The sequence below is a fragment of the Rhinolophus hipposideros genome (assembly GCF_964194185.1).
Source record: "Rhinolophus hipposideros genome assembly, chromosome: 25".
Lineage (NCBI taxonomy): Eukaryota > Metazoa > Chordata > Mammalia > Chiroptera > Rhinolophidae > Rhinolophus > Rhinolophus hipposideros.
In genome coordinates, this window is record NC_138071.1 from 9,805,583 (window position 1) to 9,823,398 (window position 17,816).

Genomic DNA, 17,816 nt, shown 5'->3' on the forward strand with positions numbered 1-17,816 from the left:
ACACATAGGTTTTCATATAATTGTAACCATAGTTTGTTGTTTTACCTAAAATGTCATTATACTGCTGAATAACTTATTCACCAGATTTGGCTATAATGATTTGATATCATTTCCAAATCACATAAAAAAATATGTGTTATCACTGATGCTACACAAAATATATATGACAGGCCATAAAAAACAATGAACTCATCATTTCTAATTTCACAATCATCTCTCTCATTGGTATCATTGAAAAGAGTCAGAGTTATTTTTGGAGGCAGAATACCAGAATGAGTTAAGATAATAATAGTTATTCCAAACATTCTTGCAAAAGAAAAAAGTTGGAGGACTTACAGTTTCTGATTTCAAAATATACTACAGAGCTATAGTAATTAAGACTTTATGGTACTGGCATAAGAAAATAGACATATGGATCCATAGAACAGAGTTGACTCTCCTGAAACTCTTATGTTTATGGACAATTAGTTTTCCACAAAGGCACAATACAATTCAATAGGGAAAACCATGGTGTTTTCAAAGAAAGGTGCTAAGACAGGTGGATACTTACATGCAAAAAGATGAATTTAGACTCTTGCCTTACACATATGCAAATATTAAGTCAAAATGGGTAATAGACCTAAATATAAAAACCTAAAACTCTTAGAAGAAAACATAGAAGTAATTTTCTCTGACCTTGAGCAAAGAAAAAATTTCTTAGTTATAAACCAAAAGCTCAAGCAATAGAAGAAAAAAATTGATAAATTGGACTTCATCAAAATTAAAAACATTCCCTCTTCAAAAGGTACCAATAAACAAGCCACAGAATGGGAGAAAACATGTGCAAATCACATAGCTGATAAAGTCCAGAATATATAAAGAATCTTTGCAACACAAGAAGACAACCCAATTTAAAAATGAGCATAGAATTAGATTGGAATACATATTTTACCAACGTAGATCAAAGATGTCCAATAAATACATAAAATGATGCTCAATATCATTAATTATTAGAGGAATGAGAATTAAATCTCCAATGAGATGCCATTCATATGCACTAAAATGTCTATAATTAGAAACACAAGCAATAACAAATTAGGATGTGGAGAAACTGGAAATCTCATCATTGTTGATGGGAATGTAAATTGGTTCAGCCATTTTGGAAAATAGCTTGTCAGTTTCTTGAAAAGTCAAATGTAAGTTTATGATATAACTCAGCAGTTCCACTATAACATATCTACTTAAGAGAAATGAAAATACATGGCCACACGAAAACTTACATGTCATTGTTCATAGTAGCATTACTTATAGTAACCCAAACCTGAAAACAACCTAAATATTCACCAGCTGCTGAAAGTATAAACAAAATATAGTATTATACATGTGTTGATAAATGTATATTTCAATGCATACACATTTTAACAGATTTTTATATATCTGTATGCTAAAATTATACATTTATGAAGTGCTGTAAACTATGTGTATATTGTATCACATTCATAAGAACATGAGCATATATAATTTCAAGTTAGTACCTCTTCAGTTTTCAATCCAGCCACAAACCTGGGTTCAAACCCTGCCTCCACCACCTCTTAGTTGTGGTCTTAGGCTAGTTACTTGACCTATCCTAGTCCATATTAGTAAAATAAGGATAATGATACAGACCTAAATGAGATATAATATATAAAATGCTTAGCACTAGACTGGCACAGTATCACTTCTTAATAAATCATACCCAGTATTTTCATTTTTCTTGGCATTTTATTTGTAAATCCAGTTTACTAATACACAGGAGTGAGGACAAGGAAGCCATTTTGTGCAGTGGAGAAAGCACTTCTGCACTTCTGGCTGTCTGACTCCAAATTTTTCACTTAATCTCTCAGAGATTTGGTTGCCAAAATCTGTAAAGAAGGATTACGTTAGTCATTTCATAGGACTTGTTATGATGAGGAAAATTATATTAAAGTGCTTTGTAAACTGCAAAGTACAACAAAAATGTGAATTACTCTATTATTCTAGCCTTCTGTTTCCATCCATGCCACCCACAATATGTTTTTAGGAGAACCTGAACAACTACTTGTAGAGTGATGTATAGTCAGCTCTCAACCTCTAAGATCATAATGAAAGAAACTTTTAATGGCCATGGTGGTGGTAGCGAGTCATTTTCAAAATAAAGTTGATTCGCCTGTTGCTTGAATACAAAGTAAAAACAGTGTCACTCCCTATCTGAAACATTCTCTGCCTGTCCTCTCTGCCGAGCTATCAGGCTTGGCTAAATCTGTCCCTGGCCAGTATGTTAATAATCCCCACTGGTTCTGAGACCTCCATCCACCACCGATGTGACATTCTTTGTGTTCAAATGTCTAGCTGACGTCTGATGCTTAAAACAGCCTATGCTTTCACTCTTCTCTGCATTGTCACAGCCTGTATCACCACTCTTAAAAGGCTATCGCAGCCATTTCTAGCACCAGTTGCTGACCAGCCTCCCACTCGCCTCCCTGCCTGCGTCTGGCTGTTTTGAATGCCTGGTTCTTCAAGCTCCTTGGGGGTCTGACAAAGCAGGGACCATGTCTACCTTCGGCTACAGGAGAGGACTTAGCAAATATGAATCCATCGATGAGGATGAACTCCTCGCTTCCCTGTCAGCTGAGGAGCTGAAGGAGCTAGAGAGGGAGTTGGAAGACATTGAACCTGACCGCAACCTTCCTGTGGGGCTAAGGCAAAAGAGTCTGACCGAGAAAACCCCCACTGGGACATTCAGCAGAGAGGCACTGATGGCCTATTGGGAAAAGGAGTCCCAAAAACTCCTGGAGAAGGAGAGGCTGGGGGAGTGTGGAAAGGTAGGCTTTTGGGACTTTTCCTTGGCTACTCCCAGCCCCCCACCATCCCACCCCAAAACAGGAACCAGTTTTCTCTAACTTTGCAGAACTCATCTCTTTTCTTATAATCTGCTACTGAAAATTTACTCGGGTTGAGATAGTCCTGCAACTTCTATGGCCACCAAATGGATCATAATATGTAAAATGATTGGCTGGGGTTCTATAATTGACTAATGATGGAATTTTCAAGAGGAAAATAATTCACAAGTAAGGCATGGGTTTAGATATTTTGTAAAATGTAAGTCCAATGTGAGTTATAAGTTGGGGATGATGTGGCATGGTATCTCTACATATATACGGCAGTGAAGTAAATTTATTTTCGTCTATAAAGGCAAAAGTGCAGGCTCTGGTTGCTTTGACTGTGATGGTGGCTACAGTAAAAACAATTCTTTTTTCCCACTCCAAGGAGTGTGGGGTGGTAGGAGATACCTGGGAGTGCGAATGTGGGGAGCTTCTTTCTAGTCCCTGCTCTGTCCCTAAGTTGTTAGATTTTCAACAGTTAGTCACTTCTGCATGGTTCTCTTTCCCATCTGTCCATGGAGGGAGTGGGAGCCAGTGGTTTTACTGTTTGTTTGTTTTTGGGGGTTTAGTTTGTTGTGTGTGTGTGTATGTAAATCAAAAACCCCTTTGAGATTTTGGTAAGTTATGGACCTTCTTAAGAAAATGCACGTGCACAGTGCATATATACACAGACTTTTACATAGAATGTCAGAATGACGATACATGTCCTGAACCCACCTGCGGACCCAGGTTAAGCAAACCTGTGTGCATGATCTCTAAGGTTCCTTTCTACTTATAATGGTGATACTGAGGCCAGGAAATGGACTTCTATGAGAGTTCAGGTCCATTACGTGCTTGTTCTCTGCCCAGTAAACAGTTCCTCTAAATATGCTAAATTAATCATCAACAAAAGGAAGTTCAAAAGACTATGCTCTGGAAAAATAGAATGTTAATATAACAAATTTATGAATTTGTGAAAGAACACAGGACAGGAGCAAGAGTTGAAAACCTCTGTGCTCCACTGGAATCATCTAAAATCAAAATGGCCTGGAGCCAGTGGTAAGAGTTCCAGGTACTAATCTAGGCTGTTAGATGATCTCGGTGGTAGGGTGTGTGGGCCGCATTTGTAGCAAGACATGTGTGAGCTTTGTCCATGTCAATCATTGAGAAGGGTCACTGGGATCAGGCCAGGGTCTGCCAAGGCCACGGTGGCTGCCTGCATAGAAGGACTGGAAGGGGAGCTGATAAGAAAGGACACACATGACAGGCCAGGATTTGGGCTGGTCAATTCCTCCGCAACCATGATTTTTAGAGGTTTTGTTTTTTTCGTTTTTTGTTTTGTTTTGTTTTTGATGAGGGAATATGTGTCAGAAATCTGATTTTAAAATACACATGACATTTTTTCTTTGCAGTTATTAAAGAATTTCCTTCATAAAATGATTAAAATTGTCTCAGAAGATCCAGGACAGACAGCCATTGTAGCAATAATGCAACAAAGGCATTTTAATGTCATGATGTCTTGAGATGGGCGGGAAACAAAGGGCAAAGCCTGTTGTCAGCTGTTGATGAAACCCACCGGATCCTGCCAAAGGTTCTGGTGATCCCTGCCAGTGGCTTATCAGCTCAATTAGAGAGGCTGCTGTGTTGACGAACTTTGATTCCTTTCTCGGCTGGTTAACATTTCTCTCACTACATTTTGCCCGCTGGCCAGCTGTCTCTGTAGTCACAAGGAGTGCCCAGCAGAAGCTTTCTGGTGAAGGGTGTAAATCCATTCCCACCCCAGGAAAAAAACTCAAGCAGCTGAGGGGTGGCTGGGGGATGGCAGCGTAAATAAAGAGTAGCACAGTGTGGCCCATGAAAAGGAGATGGGCTCTCTGTTATCAGGCTATTGGCTCTGTCACGGCTTATGAAAATCACCTTCCACTCCTGTTGAATGACAGCCTCTGCCCCCATGGGTTCACACAAAGTTATGCTCCATGAAATAGCTCCAGGGGGCCTGGGACACCAAGGCTCCAGCTCCCCTAGCTTGTATCTCTGCTGGGCCTTGGGTGTAGGGGCCACTCACATTATTTCATTGAATTCTTACCTTCTGCACATGAGAACGGAGACTAGGAGAGATGAAGAAACTCATTTGAGACGAATAGTTTTAAAGTAGAGCTGAAATTCAGACCAAGCACTATTGGCACAAAGACCACGATTTCCAAAATGGGGGTGCCCACCCACCATCATCATCTGGGAGCTTCTTAGAACTGCTCATTCTAGGCTCCCCCAGACCTGCTAAGTGAGGAATTCTGGGGGTGGGGCCCAACATTCAGTGGTCTCACAAGCCTACAGGTGATTATGACACACTGCAGTGTTAGAACCACTCAACTACACTAGTTTCTTTAAGAACCCTCAGAGGGGACTCGTCTAAAGTCAACGAGCTCTTCACCTCAGCACTGCACAACTCACTGCCTGGCCCTATCCTCACCTTCCCACCCCCATTCTCACAGGGATTACGGTTAACACCAGAGCAGTGGTAGAGGGGAGATCTGGAAAGGTGTAGTCTCTCCTGGTGCCAGAGCAATTTAGAAAGCAGACAAAGATTGAGTGTTGTATCCTCCTGCCTCCCTCTCCTCTCTAGATACTTTTCTCCCTTCTGATATTCTTCTGCTAGATGTCCCCACCAAGGGTGACCAACTATCTCAGATTATCTGGGACTATCCAGATTTTAGAACTAACAATCCTGCTTCCTGGGATAGCTTTCAGTCCCAGGCAAACCAGGACAGTTGGTCACCTTACCCCCACCCAGCCCAGTCAGTACTTTTCTCCTGGGCCTCGTCCTGACTCAGTGACTCTTAGCCAAGGTCATTCTACATCCGCCCATTCAGTAAACGAATATATATTGAGTCCCTGCTACATGCTGAGCACAGTGCTAGGTGAACAAAACAGACACCATCCCTGTCCTCATCCTGCTAATAGTCTTTTGGGGAAGATGACAGGTCATTAAAATAGGTGCTTAACTGGGGGAAGTATAAGATGTGGGAATGCATCAAAAGGATAATTTGAGGGGGCTTTCTGGAAGAAGAGTCACTTAGTTATTACATGATAACTCATTGCTAGACAACAGTTTCACATATTATCTCTCCAGGTACATGCTGAGGGGAAATCATCTCCTGCAGATAAAGCCTAAAAGTATTTTTTAAAAAAGGGATAAAATTTAATGGTGGCATCACAGGCAGTATGCCTTGGATTTTGAGAGGCCCCTTTCCTCCAAATATGGAAACAGCTAAACACACACACATACCATCCTGATCCTGAAGAAGTGAGTAAATTAAGACTGGACAAGCCATCCCAGGAGTGGCTGACCCCTTCCCCAGGCCATCACTTGGTGCCTGCCACTCCAAACAAGTGGATAACTGGAGGCTATTTTGTGATAGCAACTGGGCAAACAAACCTGGAGACAAACACTGTTTTCCAAAGCTCATTCCACATGCCTCAGGCAGCAGGAGCCCTCAGGGTGAAGAAACAACAACAACAACAACAACAACAACAAACACATAAAAAGTTGCCAGTGTAGAGGCTTTGGGGACAGGGAGGGACACCTGGCTTTAGAGAAGATAAAGGACTGAAAAGATAGCATTAGAGAAAATTTAACTGTCATAAATTTCCAAAAAAAAAAAAAAAAAAAAAAAAGCTTTTTTATAAGATAGGAAGAAAAAAAAAGAAAGAAAAGGTCAGTTGGGCTTCTTAGTAAACAAGAAAGACAGAGATAGAATGGAATTGTGTTTGCCTGAAAGTCTTTCATAATTGATGCCTGCTAAATAATTTAAGACCATCAGGCTGAGGCAACGTCTTCCTTCAAGATTTTCTACTGTTCTCTGCTGTTCCACATTATGCTGAGAATCTAGGTAGAGCCAAGGGCGATTACCTTTCCCACATTGTGTCTTCTGCAGTCTGTCTCATTTAACCCTGTGCTAGAGTGAGATTTCAAGCTGATTTGCTGCAAAGGGCGACTCAATGTTTTCCTGCCTGGAGCTGGGCATTCACCTGTTGCTCCCTGAACAGCAGCCCTGCTACTCAGCTTCCTTCCCCAGAGCCAGGGCAAGGGCAGCAGCGGCTCCCAGGTGGTGTGGGCTCTCCTAGACCCCAAGCAGGGCTCTACCCCAGAGGTAGATAAAAGCATTATTTGCTCCTCCCTCTGTCTACACTGAGACAGGTGAAGCCGAGAGCACTTGGCTCCTGTCACATCTGCTACAGGAGACAGATTTGGGGAAGAGTTTGGAACATTAAAGAAGGGAACCTGTTAACATGTACACGTTAGTTGCCCTTGTTTGGGATGGAGAATTAAGCAGGTCAGAGGGGTGATTCTAGAAGGGAGGGTTGAATTTGCTGAACTGTAAGTACACTGGGGGCAAGTCATTCTGACTCGATTAGTTAAGAGACTAAAAATTTATCAAAGTTTTCCAAAGTTGAAGTTTTAACTTACTTATCCAAAGTGGCAAAATGATAGGAAATTTTAACTCAACCAATTGAATGCTGGCTATGTATTCTGCAGAATACCAAAGAAATGTTTGTAGAAAAAGCTGTTGAAAGTTATGCCGTGACGTTACCTTCGGTTACACAGCAGATTCACTGAGTTCCTTCTAAAGTTTTGTACTGCTTGCCACACAAGATGTCTAATGTTTTGTTTTTTTTTTAAGTTTATTGAGATTATAATTGACATATAACAGTGTATTAGCTTTAGGTATAGAACATAACGATGCAATATATACATATATATGACAAACTTCATGATGATGCTATGCTCTTTAGGTTGCAGAAGAAGACAAAGAGGAGAGTGAGGAAGAGCTTATCTTTACGGAAAGTAACAGCGAGGTTTCTGAGGAGGTGTACACGGAAGAGGAGGGGGAGGACGAGGACGAGGACGAGGACGAGGGCGAGGGCGAGGGCAGCGAGGAAGAGGAAAGAGCCATCGACAACGAGAAAGGTATTAATGGAACTGTAAATTACGATAGTGTCAATTCTGACCATTCCAGGCCAAAGACCTTTAAAAGTCAAATAGAAAACATAAGCTTGACCAACGGCCACAGCGCAAGGCACGCAGAGTCGCCGGCGGCCATCCACCCTTGCGGAAACCCCACGGTGATCGAGGATGCTTTGGAGAAGGTGAGAAACAACGACCCTGACACCACGGAAGTCAACCTGAACAACATCGAGAACATCACGTCGCAGACGCTCGCCCGTTTCGCGGAGGCCCTCAAGGACAACACGGCGGTGAAGACCTTCAGTCTGGCCAACACGCACGCCGACGACAGCGCGGCCCTGGCCATCGCGGACATGCTCAGGGCCAACCAGCACATCACCAACCTCAACCTCGACTCCAACTTCATCACTGGCAAGGGCATCCTGGCCCTCATGAGGGCGCTGCAGCGCAACGCGGTGCTCACGGAGCTGCGCTTCCACAACCAGAGGCACATAATGGGCAGCCAGGTGGAGATGGAGATCGTCAAGCTGCTGCGCGACAACACCACGCTGCTCAGGCTGGGCTACCATTTCGAGCTCCCAGGACCAAGAATGAGCATGACGAGCCTCTTGACCCGAAACATGGATAAGCAGAGGCAGAAGCGGATGCAGGAGCAAAAACAGCAAGAGGGGTATGATGGAGGATCCAATCTGAGGACCAAAGTCTGGCAAAGAGGAACGCCTGGGTCTTCACCGTGCGCGTCGCCCTGGTCATCCCCCAAACTCCCCAAGAAAGCCCAGACTGTGAGGAGCCGGCCTGCCTCTCCCGTGGCCCCGCCCCCTCCTCCGCCCCCTCCCCCCCCTCCTCCCCAACGACTGCCACCCCCTCCTCCGCCGCCACCTCCTCCACTTCCGGACAAAAAGTACATCACCCGGAACATCGCGGAGGTCATCAAACAACAGGAGAGTGCCCAGCGGGCATTACAAAATGGACAGAAAAAGAAAAAAGGCAAAAAGGTTAAGAAACAGCCAAACAATATCCTAAAGGAAATAAAAAATTCCCTGAGGTCAGTGCAAGAGAAGAAAATGGAAGAGAGTTCCCGACCTTCTACCCCACAGAGATCAGCTCATGACAATCTCATGGAAGCGATTCGGGGAAGTAGCATAAAGCAGCTAAGACGGGTGAGTTCCCCAAGAGCAGACCCTGGGGCGCAGATTTAGAAAGGGGTCGGCCTCCAGTGCACAGTGGCACCGAAGTCGCCTCTTATTGAATTTTAATACTTGAGTTGGCAAGAGCAAGCATATCAAGTTTTAAAGATCAGGAGCAGGTCACCAGTGAGCAGATTTCCATCTAAGAGGCGTGCCTGGGTCCCCTTCTTAGTCCTTTAAGGGCCAGGCCCATTTAAAGACACTCCAACATATAAAAATCCTGATTTCCTTAATAAGAAAGTCAGGGAGTACAATCTACATTCCCCCAAAAGATTCATCACTTGTCAAAAATGTTACCCAGAGTTGTAAGTGATTTAAAACCTAATTTGTAATATAAAATTTGAATAGCACTCAGCGATAATCCATCTATATCTGAGTTCTTCTCAGAGAATACTGCTGGAGACACACCCTAGAGATATTGTTCACTTTATCATTTATGTTGTTTTTATTAAAAGAAAATCCTCTATTTTTGTAGGTGGAAGTTCCAGCTGCTCTGCAATAAAAACACCATCTTTAGAAGAGGATGCAGAATTATTCAGTAGTATTAAATAAAATGCATTGTGCGATGTTTCTAAAATACTTTCTTCGATTTGCAATGTTCGCTGACTTTAAAAATAGCTTCACCCTTTAATTCCAAAGAGAATTTTAAGGAACAATCAGCATGTTTCTTCTGTAAATATGAAAATAAACTTTTTTATGTCAGATTTGTATTGGCAAGAAGCAGTTTAAAGATGCTATTCATATCTTTGGATGTGTTGGTAGCTCTGAGTTGTAATGAGTTAACAAAATGTGCTGTTATTTTTGTAATCCCAATAAATTTGGATTGAAGGTTTTTTTTGTTTTTTTAAAACAAACTAATATTTTTTTTGTGAGCTGATCCACCTGTCAGGTGTGTGTGTAACATTGCTAAATATTAAAAATATTACATTCTCACCCCAAAAGGGTTTGGGTGCTTAGCATTTGCTTCTCTTTGTTTTCTCACATTCAGGAAAATTTGAACAGAGCTCTTTCTAAATGTCTGGCATCAAGAATTTTCTTTAAAGTCTTGTTGGTAGAGAGATAAAAGGTTGGGAAAAGACCCCAGAAGTGGCCACTATCACCTTGGATGAAGCAATATTAGACCCAGGATGCCAGCTGACACCCCCATATGCCCATAAGGCTGCAAGATCAATTCAGTCATGGATAATTAAAATCAAATATTTCTGGAAGAAGCAACATTGAAAGTTAGAAACTTTCTTAGTCAAGAGGAGATAAGTGCTAGAGGAATGCTTGGAAGATAGGCCCCCGGAATTCGGAGTTGTCTTGTGCCTGATGCTGCAAATTCACCATTCAATTCTCCTTTTAAGCTCTCCTTGGATAAACCTTAGTCCAATGGGTTTCAGCTTTTTGAGCTCTACACACACAGTGGTGATGACACATGCACGACACACATCAAGGCACAAGAGCACGTGTATTTGCAATCCCCAAGTATTATTCTACCCCACCCCCCTCACTCAAGGAAGATCTGAATTCAAATAAGAGAAAGACGTATCAGAGATTACCTTCGTTCCACTATCGTGTTCCCCTCCAGCTTCTGAAAGCTATAAACCTTTTAGTCCCTTGCAATAACGATGATTAGCAGTGTTTCCTTTGTGTCCTGCAGAGTATACCAGTGGTCTTGGCAAGCTGTCTGGACCACCTATTCTATAATTATTTGCTTCATGTACAAAGCATTGGATTATCTCCAATCAAGAGGATGTGCTCTCCTTGAAAATTCTTCAGTAATTCTTTAGTCTGTGTCTTTTAGTCTGTTTCTATATGGTTCTGCCATTTTCTTCCTCAATCAGGATAACTGATATTATCTCTTAAGGAGGGTTCCAGAGGGCTGTTAGCTAGGTCAGTGCCCTGTGGCGAGTGGCTGACATTTTCTGAACTATCTAGGTTGTCTCATGTACTTTTCACAAGAGCATTAAAAGAGGCTATCTCCATTTTATAGATGAGGAAACGCAGGCTCAGACAGAGTCAGGTTGCACGTAAAACTGTCTATCTCTGTACCACCCAACTCCTGCATCACTGCACCTCTCTGCTTCCATCCAGACTCAAGCCCCCCAAGGGCTCCCTGTTCTTAGAACTATGGTGGCCATTTCCGTTTCCCTCAATAGTGACTTCACTATTTTTACTCCCTTTCATTAGTATTCACAATCATGCTCATTATTGTTGTTCAAAGAATAAAAGCTAAAATGTAAGTTCTCAAAAGACGTGTGTGTGTGTGTGTGTGTGTGTGTGTGTGTGTGTGTGTGTGTGTGTGTGAATTTAGGACAGAAAGTCAAGGCAGACAGACTTTCCCTTCCCCTGACCCTGTGTGTATACAAGGACAAGGCTCTTCTAAGTGGAACCGGCTTCCAGCTCCATCACCTTGAGGTACAGGAGCAGACGGCTGCTCATAAACTGGGTCGTCGATAAAACCATGCACGAATCCAAGAAAGGGGGTATTCGGCAGTTCTCCCAAGTTAGGAGGGAAAGGGGAGCTGCCAGGGCTGGGGAGGCAGCCAGGCATTCTCACCAGAAGTGAGTGATGAGCAGTCAAATATTCTTTCCTTTACATTTTAAAAAGGCTGCCTTGCTGAAACTTTTGGGGCCTCGGGAAAGAGAAGCATGCACTTACTAGGCGTTCACAAAATGTAAATAAAGATATGGATCCTCACACTTCAACTACAAGACAAAGTATTTATAAAGCCCATAGTAAGACAAGTATGAAATGGTCAGGTAGTAAGTGGGTATATTGGTCATTCAGGAAAACATTCTAGAATTTTATTTCAGAAGACAGCCCTATAAACATGCAAGGTGCTATGACTCTCTTTATTCAGCACAGAGCAGGAATTCTTAGTTCATCAGTCCTGCGAACGCATAGAGCTGGTATGAAAACGAATTAGTTCATCCTCTACAAAGAGCTTTCAGCTCACTGGGAGAGAGGCTGCCCAAGACCAAATGAAGTGTTTAGGCTGTGATTTACATCTGCACATTAATCTCTTAAAGTACACCTCATCCTGAACTGAAATGGGGCCAGGATGCTGACTCTCAGTCACTCTGAATGTCCTGCTGCCACAGGTATTTAATAACTCAGTGTCAGCAGGATGTTGATTTAATACCGGCCCTGACAAAGTTCCTACAAGTGAGTGAAAGGAAGAAGTAATCACAGGCTGCTATGCCTATATTGAGACGCAATGAAGACTGGGATAAATGGATACATCCTTCAAAAGACCTCTTAACTACTTCCTTTCATGACACAGGTAACATTGTCTTTCCTTTGTTTCTCCAAGGCTTAGAAGGTAGCCTTTTATTCCCATTAATCATCAAATAACATGACATCAGAGACTAAGAACTGACCTAAGAATTAGAAAACTCAGAAATATGGTACCAACACTGATGCATTTAACAACTTCCACAGATATTTTCTGAGCGCCTACCGCGTTCCAGATGCTCTTCTGTACTGAGGATATGCAGTGAACAAAGGAGATAAAATCCCTGCCTTCCTGTGACTCACATTCCAGTGAAGGGAGCCTACACCGTCCCCTCTTACATCATGCGAGTATCAAGTGCCTCCTGTGTAATGAGGTGCTCTGCTCAGTGCTGAAATGACCACCAAGTTAAATTAGAAAGTGTCCTCCAAGTAGTCACGGGGATGGGAAGTCAAGCACACGGAATGTAGTCAGTGACACAGTAATAACTATGTATGGTGCCAGGTGGGTACTAGCCAGGGGGGATCACCTCTTAAATCACATAAGTGTCTCACCACTATGCTGTACACCTGAAATTAATATTAAATAGTATTGAATGTTAACTAATTGAAAAATTTAAAAAGTGGAGTAAAAGGTGACGGGGAATAAGAGGTCCACATTTCCAGGTATAAAATAAGTCATGGGATATAACGTACAGCATGGGGAATATAGTCAATAATGTTGTGATAGCGTGGGACAGTGTCAGATGGTTGCTGGACTTATGGCGATCACTTCTTTAGGTACCTAAATCTTGAACAACCGTTGTGTACAGCTGAAAGTGATATACTGTTGTATGTTAGCTATATTTTTAAATAAAAACCTTAAAATAAAAGGACAGAAACTTTAAAGAGTCTTCCACCTCCAAGCAGTGGGAATCGTAAGGAAATCATTCCTTCTAGAATATGTGGCAAGAACTGAGTTAGAGGCAGGTACAGGGTCCTGTTTGGGCACCGAGGAAGCCTCATCACCTAAAACAAAGTTTTGCTGCAAAAAAGCTGGAGAGTCAATATTTTAGATGTCGTGGGCCATTTGGTCTCTGTCACAACCATTCAACTCTGCCACTGTAGGGTGAAAACAGCCATAAACGAATGAGCATTTCTGTGTTCTAATACAACTTGTAGACACTAAAATGATAATTTTATGTACTTTTCACATGGTGTTCATTTTCTTTTTTTGATTTTTTCCCCCTACCATTTACAAATGTCAATACTCTTCTTAGTTTGCAGGCTGTTCAAATATAGGTGTTGGATGGATCTGACTTGTAAGCCACAGTTTACTGTAGACCCTTGATCAAAAGCAAAGGGGTCAAGGAAAGCTTCTCAGGGAAGGTGGCACTTGATTTGGATTTTTAAAGAGTAGAGAAGATGTCAGACTAAAAAAAAAAGTCAAATGATGGAGGTAGGAAATGAGGAAGGACACTGAAGTTTGAGGAAACAGGGTTTTATAGAAAATGGTAAAAAATCATAGGGTTTAATGTAATTCTGTAAAAACAAGGATGTGAGAAAAGAGTTAATATTTGTCTTTTTTCCCCCCAGTATTGGTAATTTTTCTGAATTAAAGACTATTGTATAGATTCTATATTGGCCTTTTCTTTTTACAAAACAGGATGTGGTCATTAAGAAAAATCAAAATATACAGATAAAGAATTTCCAAAATCCCATCCACATAGATCAACTACCAATAACCTTTTAGTGTAGATCCTTTCAGATCCTTCCTAACGTGTATTTAAACAAATATTTAACTCTTTTCTATAAAAAGGGGAAGATAGCATACACACCATTATATAACCCACCATATTTTATTTAAGCAATTTCAATAAATGTTGGATATTTAGGTTATTTTGATTAGTGCTCTGATGTTGGATAGTTTGTTTCAACTCCTCTCTTACTCTAACTTTTAGATTTTCCAAAAATCCCTTAGAAGAAATGATTGAATGACTGACAGCTAAAAAGCTGTGTCCCAGATAGACAAGAGTTGTGAGGCATTATTTTGGTACCTCAAAATGAGAAATTAGGTTTCATCCACATTGTCATGTTTTCCAACGTGCTCTCAGCGGAATTATCTGAACCACAGAGGCATGCGTTGTTAAGATGCATTGCAAAAAGTCCATACAATCTTCTAGTTCTGAATAAGAACGCTGGGATGGATTGAGAGTCACAAGAGCCCATACTCAGCAACTTAGTGTAAGCTAAGAAATGTGGCCTTAATGACGAAAGTCATGGGGTGTGTCAAAGGATTTCAAGAGAAGAAGTGATATGATGTTTATGTAGGATTTCAAAACATGACTTGTGTCATGGAGAGGACAGACTCAGCGAGGCTGGTGGCAGGAAGAACAGTGAGGAGACCGTTGTGATGATCTAAGAACAAAGTGAGGCAGACTCGAACTGTTAACGCTGCGCAGGTGCTGAGAGGTCAGAATTGACGCAGCAGAGATGAAGAAAGCATATACTCCACAGAATTCAGTGGCTGGTTAGATGTAGGGGGCAGGAGACAACAAAAGTGCAGTCTAGGTTGACACTTACATTCCTGCCCGGGCCACCTGGGTGGATGGTGGTGCCACAAAGTGGGGTAGGAAATACAGCAGAAGCAGATAATGGAGGAAGATGAGCTTCGTCTTAAATGTATTGTGTCTGAGGTGCCTGTCCATTTGAATGTGTGGGTCTGGAATCATGGGGGTGGGATTTGTGCTGGAAGTAAGGACGGCTGGCGGGGGCGGGGGGTCATGTGGTATGAGTGGCATTTAAACTTAGGGGTTTGCATGAGGTCCCTCAGGGCGAGTGTGGGGAAAAGCAGAGCCTGAGTGTAATGGACAGAAACCAGAGGAGAATCATACGGCAGTGGCGATGGAAATCAGATCGTAAGGGGAGAACGGGCCGCTCACCAAGAGGAAGAGTGCAGAGTGACACTTCGAAAACGGGTGTGCTGCTCTGGCGGAAGCTCAGAGGGTCCACAGAGCTCAGAACAAAAAGGGCACATCTTCCTGGTATGCCAGTACTTGACATGAGAAATAAAAATTATATACATAACATTTTTACTTGACATGAGAAAAAAATACATTTTATTTATATACAGAAAAATGTATTTTATTTATATATATTATTTATATATATATACACATAAATTTATATACTTTTTCTCATGTTAAGTAAAAATGACATATATATATACATATATATATATATATATGTATATATATATATATATATATATATGTATATATATTCTAGATAAAGATAACTGGAAACTTCATTCAATCTCTGTGACAGTCCAAATTTGTCAGGTTTCCGAGAATTCCTGGGCTAGAGGGTGGCGGGGTGGAGGTTTATTTGCCCATGGTTGCCTGGCTCCCTGCTCTAAGCATGCATCTTGCAAACCTGTGATTTAATGGCCCATTCCAAATTACACTGACCTGCCATGGCAAGTGACCTGTGGCAGTCAGCTCTCTTTCTTGAGTTCCATAGACTCAACATTGCATGAACAATTGGGAAATGAAGGTGCGGTTGACGTTACAGTTGTACAAACGACTTCAATTCGCACATGAGATCTTATTTATTAGGAATCCTCTGGCTAACTTACCGTCAGAGATTTTTCCCCACCGGCTACTTTATCTCACATAATAGTCTGTGTTTCCTTGCTAGTACTTTTTTCCTCTTCCCTCTCATGATTCTGCCTCATTCCTAGCCTCCTCAATTACTCTCAGGAATTCCACATTATTTTCACTCTGTTATGCACAGAAAATTCAGCTCTCTCTAGCTTCCCTTCCAAAAACCAGCTTTAGTCTACCTTTGCATATCCAAACTGCTCAGTGTGGTGCACATCCAAAGAGACAGGAGCCACTCTGAAGGTATGGTTGTGAACAGAATTTCAGAACCTTTGGAAAATTGTATACCCTCTCTTTGACCACCAAGAAAAGCCCTTGTTGAATCACTCACAATCTGCTGTTTCTTTTGAGCTTGTTTCTTCCTAACTGGTTCCTAACCAGTTGCTTCCTAACTAGTTTATGTGTACATTCTCACTCACCCACAACTGGCCTTCAACATTCTAAAGTAATTAATTTTTCCAAAGGGCAATTCTGATCACATCAGTCACCTGCTTGGAACTCCCCAGTGTAACCCATATCCCACAGACCAAAGTTCAAGTCCCTTAGCATGGCACACGTGGCCCTCATTATCTTTCTGCCTCATCGTCCATCACTTGTCCTCATGTACCCTGTGCTTAAGGCACACTGAGCAACTTGCAGTTCACTGAACATGCGATGCTCCCTCTGACACATCTTTTCACATACCACTCTACCTGCCTGGAATTCTCCTCCTACTCGTTATATCTGGTTAGCACATACTCATCCTTCAAGAGACCTTGAAAGATGAATAGCTTGTTGACCCAAGGAGATGGGGTAAAGGGCATCCTTCAAAAGAGCCTCTGTTCTCCTCCACACTCTCCCTGGGTGACCTCATCCAAACTCTTATCTTTAAATACCACTAGTACCACATGACCCCAAATTCTTATTTCCAACACAAATACTGTACCATGATTCCAAACCCACACATTCAAATGGACAGGCACCACAGACGTAGTGTGTTTAAAACTGAGCTCATCTCCCTCCTCCAACATCTGCTCCTGTTATATTCTATACCCCACATTACATTCTGCTTTGCATTATATACTCTTTGTGAACATATCTTAATCTTCCTACTATCCTACTGGATTATATATCCTGGAGATCAGGGACTGAATCTTATTTTTGTGCTCAATAAATAGCCAGAATTCAATTACGTATATTTGAATAGATGGAGAAAATCCAAATCAAGTGTCACCTTCCCTGAGAAGCTTTCCTTGACTCCTTTGCTTTTGATCAAGGGTCTACAATAAACTGTGCCTTACAAGTCAGATCCATCCAACACCTATATTTGAACAGCCTGCAAACTAAGAAGAGAGTTTACATTTGCAAATGATAGGGGGCAAAAATCCAAAGAAGAAAATGAGTATCACGTGAAAAGTACATAAAATTATCATTTTAGTGTCTACAAGTGTCTACAAGTGTCATTTTAGTGTCTAATACATAGGACAACACAGAAATGCTCATTCATTTATGGCTGTTTTCACCCTACAGTGGCAGAGTTGAATGGTTGTGACAGAGACCAAATGGCCCACGACATCTAAAATATTGACTCTCCAGCTTCTTTGCAGAAAAATTTTGCTTTAGGTGATGAGGCTTCCTCGGTGCCCAAACAGGACCCTATACCTGCCTCTAACTCAGTTCTTGCCACATATTCTGGAAGGAATGATTTCCTTACTATTCCCACTGTTTTGAGGTGGAAGATTTTTTTATTTCCTTCCTTCCTTCTTTCCTCCCTTCCTTCCCTTCTTTCAAGTTTTTGTCCTTTTTTTAATTAAAAGGTTTTTATTAAAAAATACTATTTATCACAGCAGCCAATGGTAGACATTCCCTCTATGTGCACTGTAGAGCTAGTTCTAGGAATGTCCTCATTCACTCTTGCTGGTTCCCCCTCCCTCAGACTTTACCCCTTTTCCATGTGTGGTCTGGGGG

General features: G+C 41.7%; 1 protein-coding gene across 1 annotated transcript; it reads left to right on the forward strand.

The window, feature by feature from the left end:
* LMOD2 (leiomodin 2) lies at nt 1-11,242 on the forward strand. The gene is made up of 3 exons (XM_081038581.1): nt 1-2,819; nt 7,653-8,984; nt 9,487-11,242. Exons 1-3 carry the CDS (start codon nt 2,547-2,549, stop codon nt 9,511-9,513), a joined length of 1,632 nt encoding a protein of 543 aa, XP_080894707.1. The 5' UTR covers nt 1-2,546; the 3' UTR covers nt 9,514-11,242.
* The last annotated feature ends 6,574 nt before the right edge of the window (nt 11,243-17,816 follow it).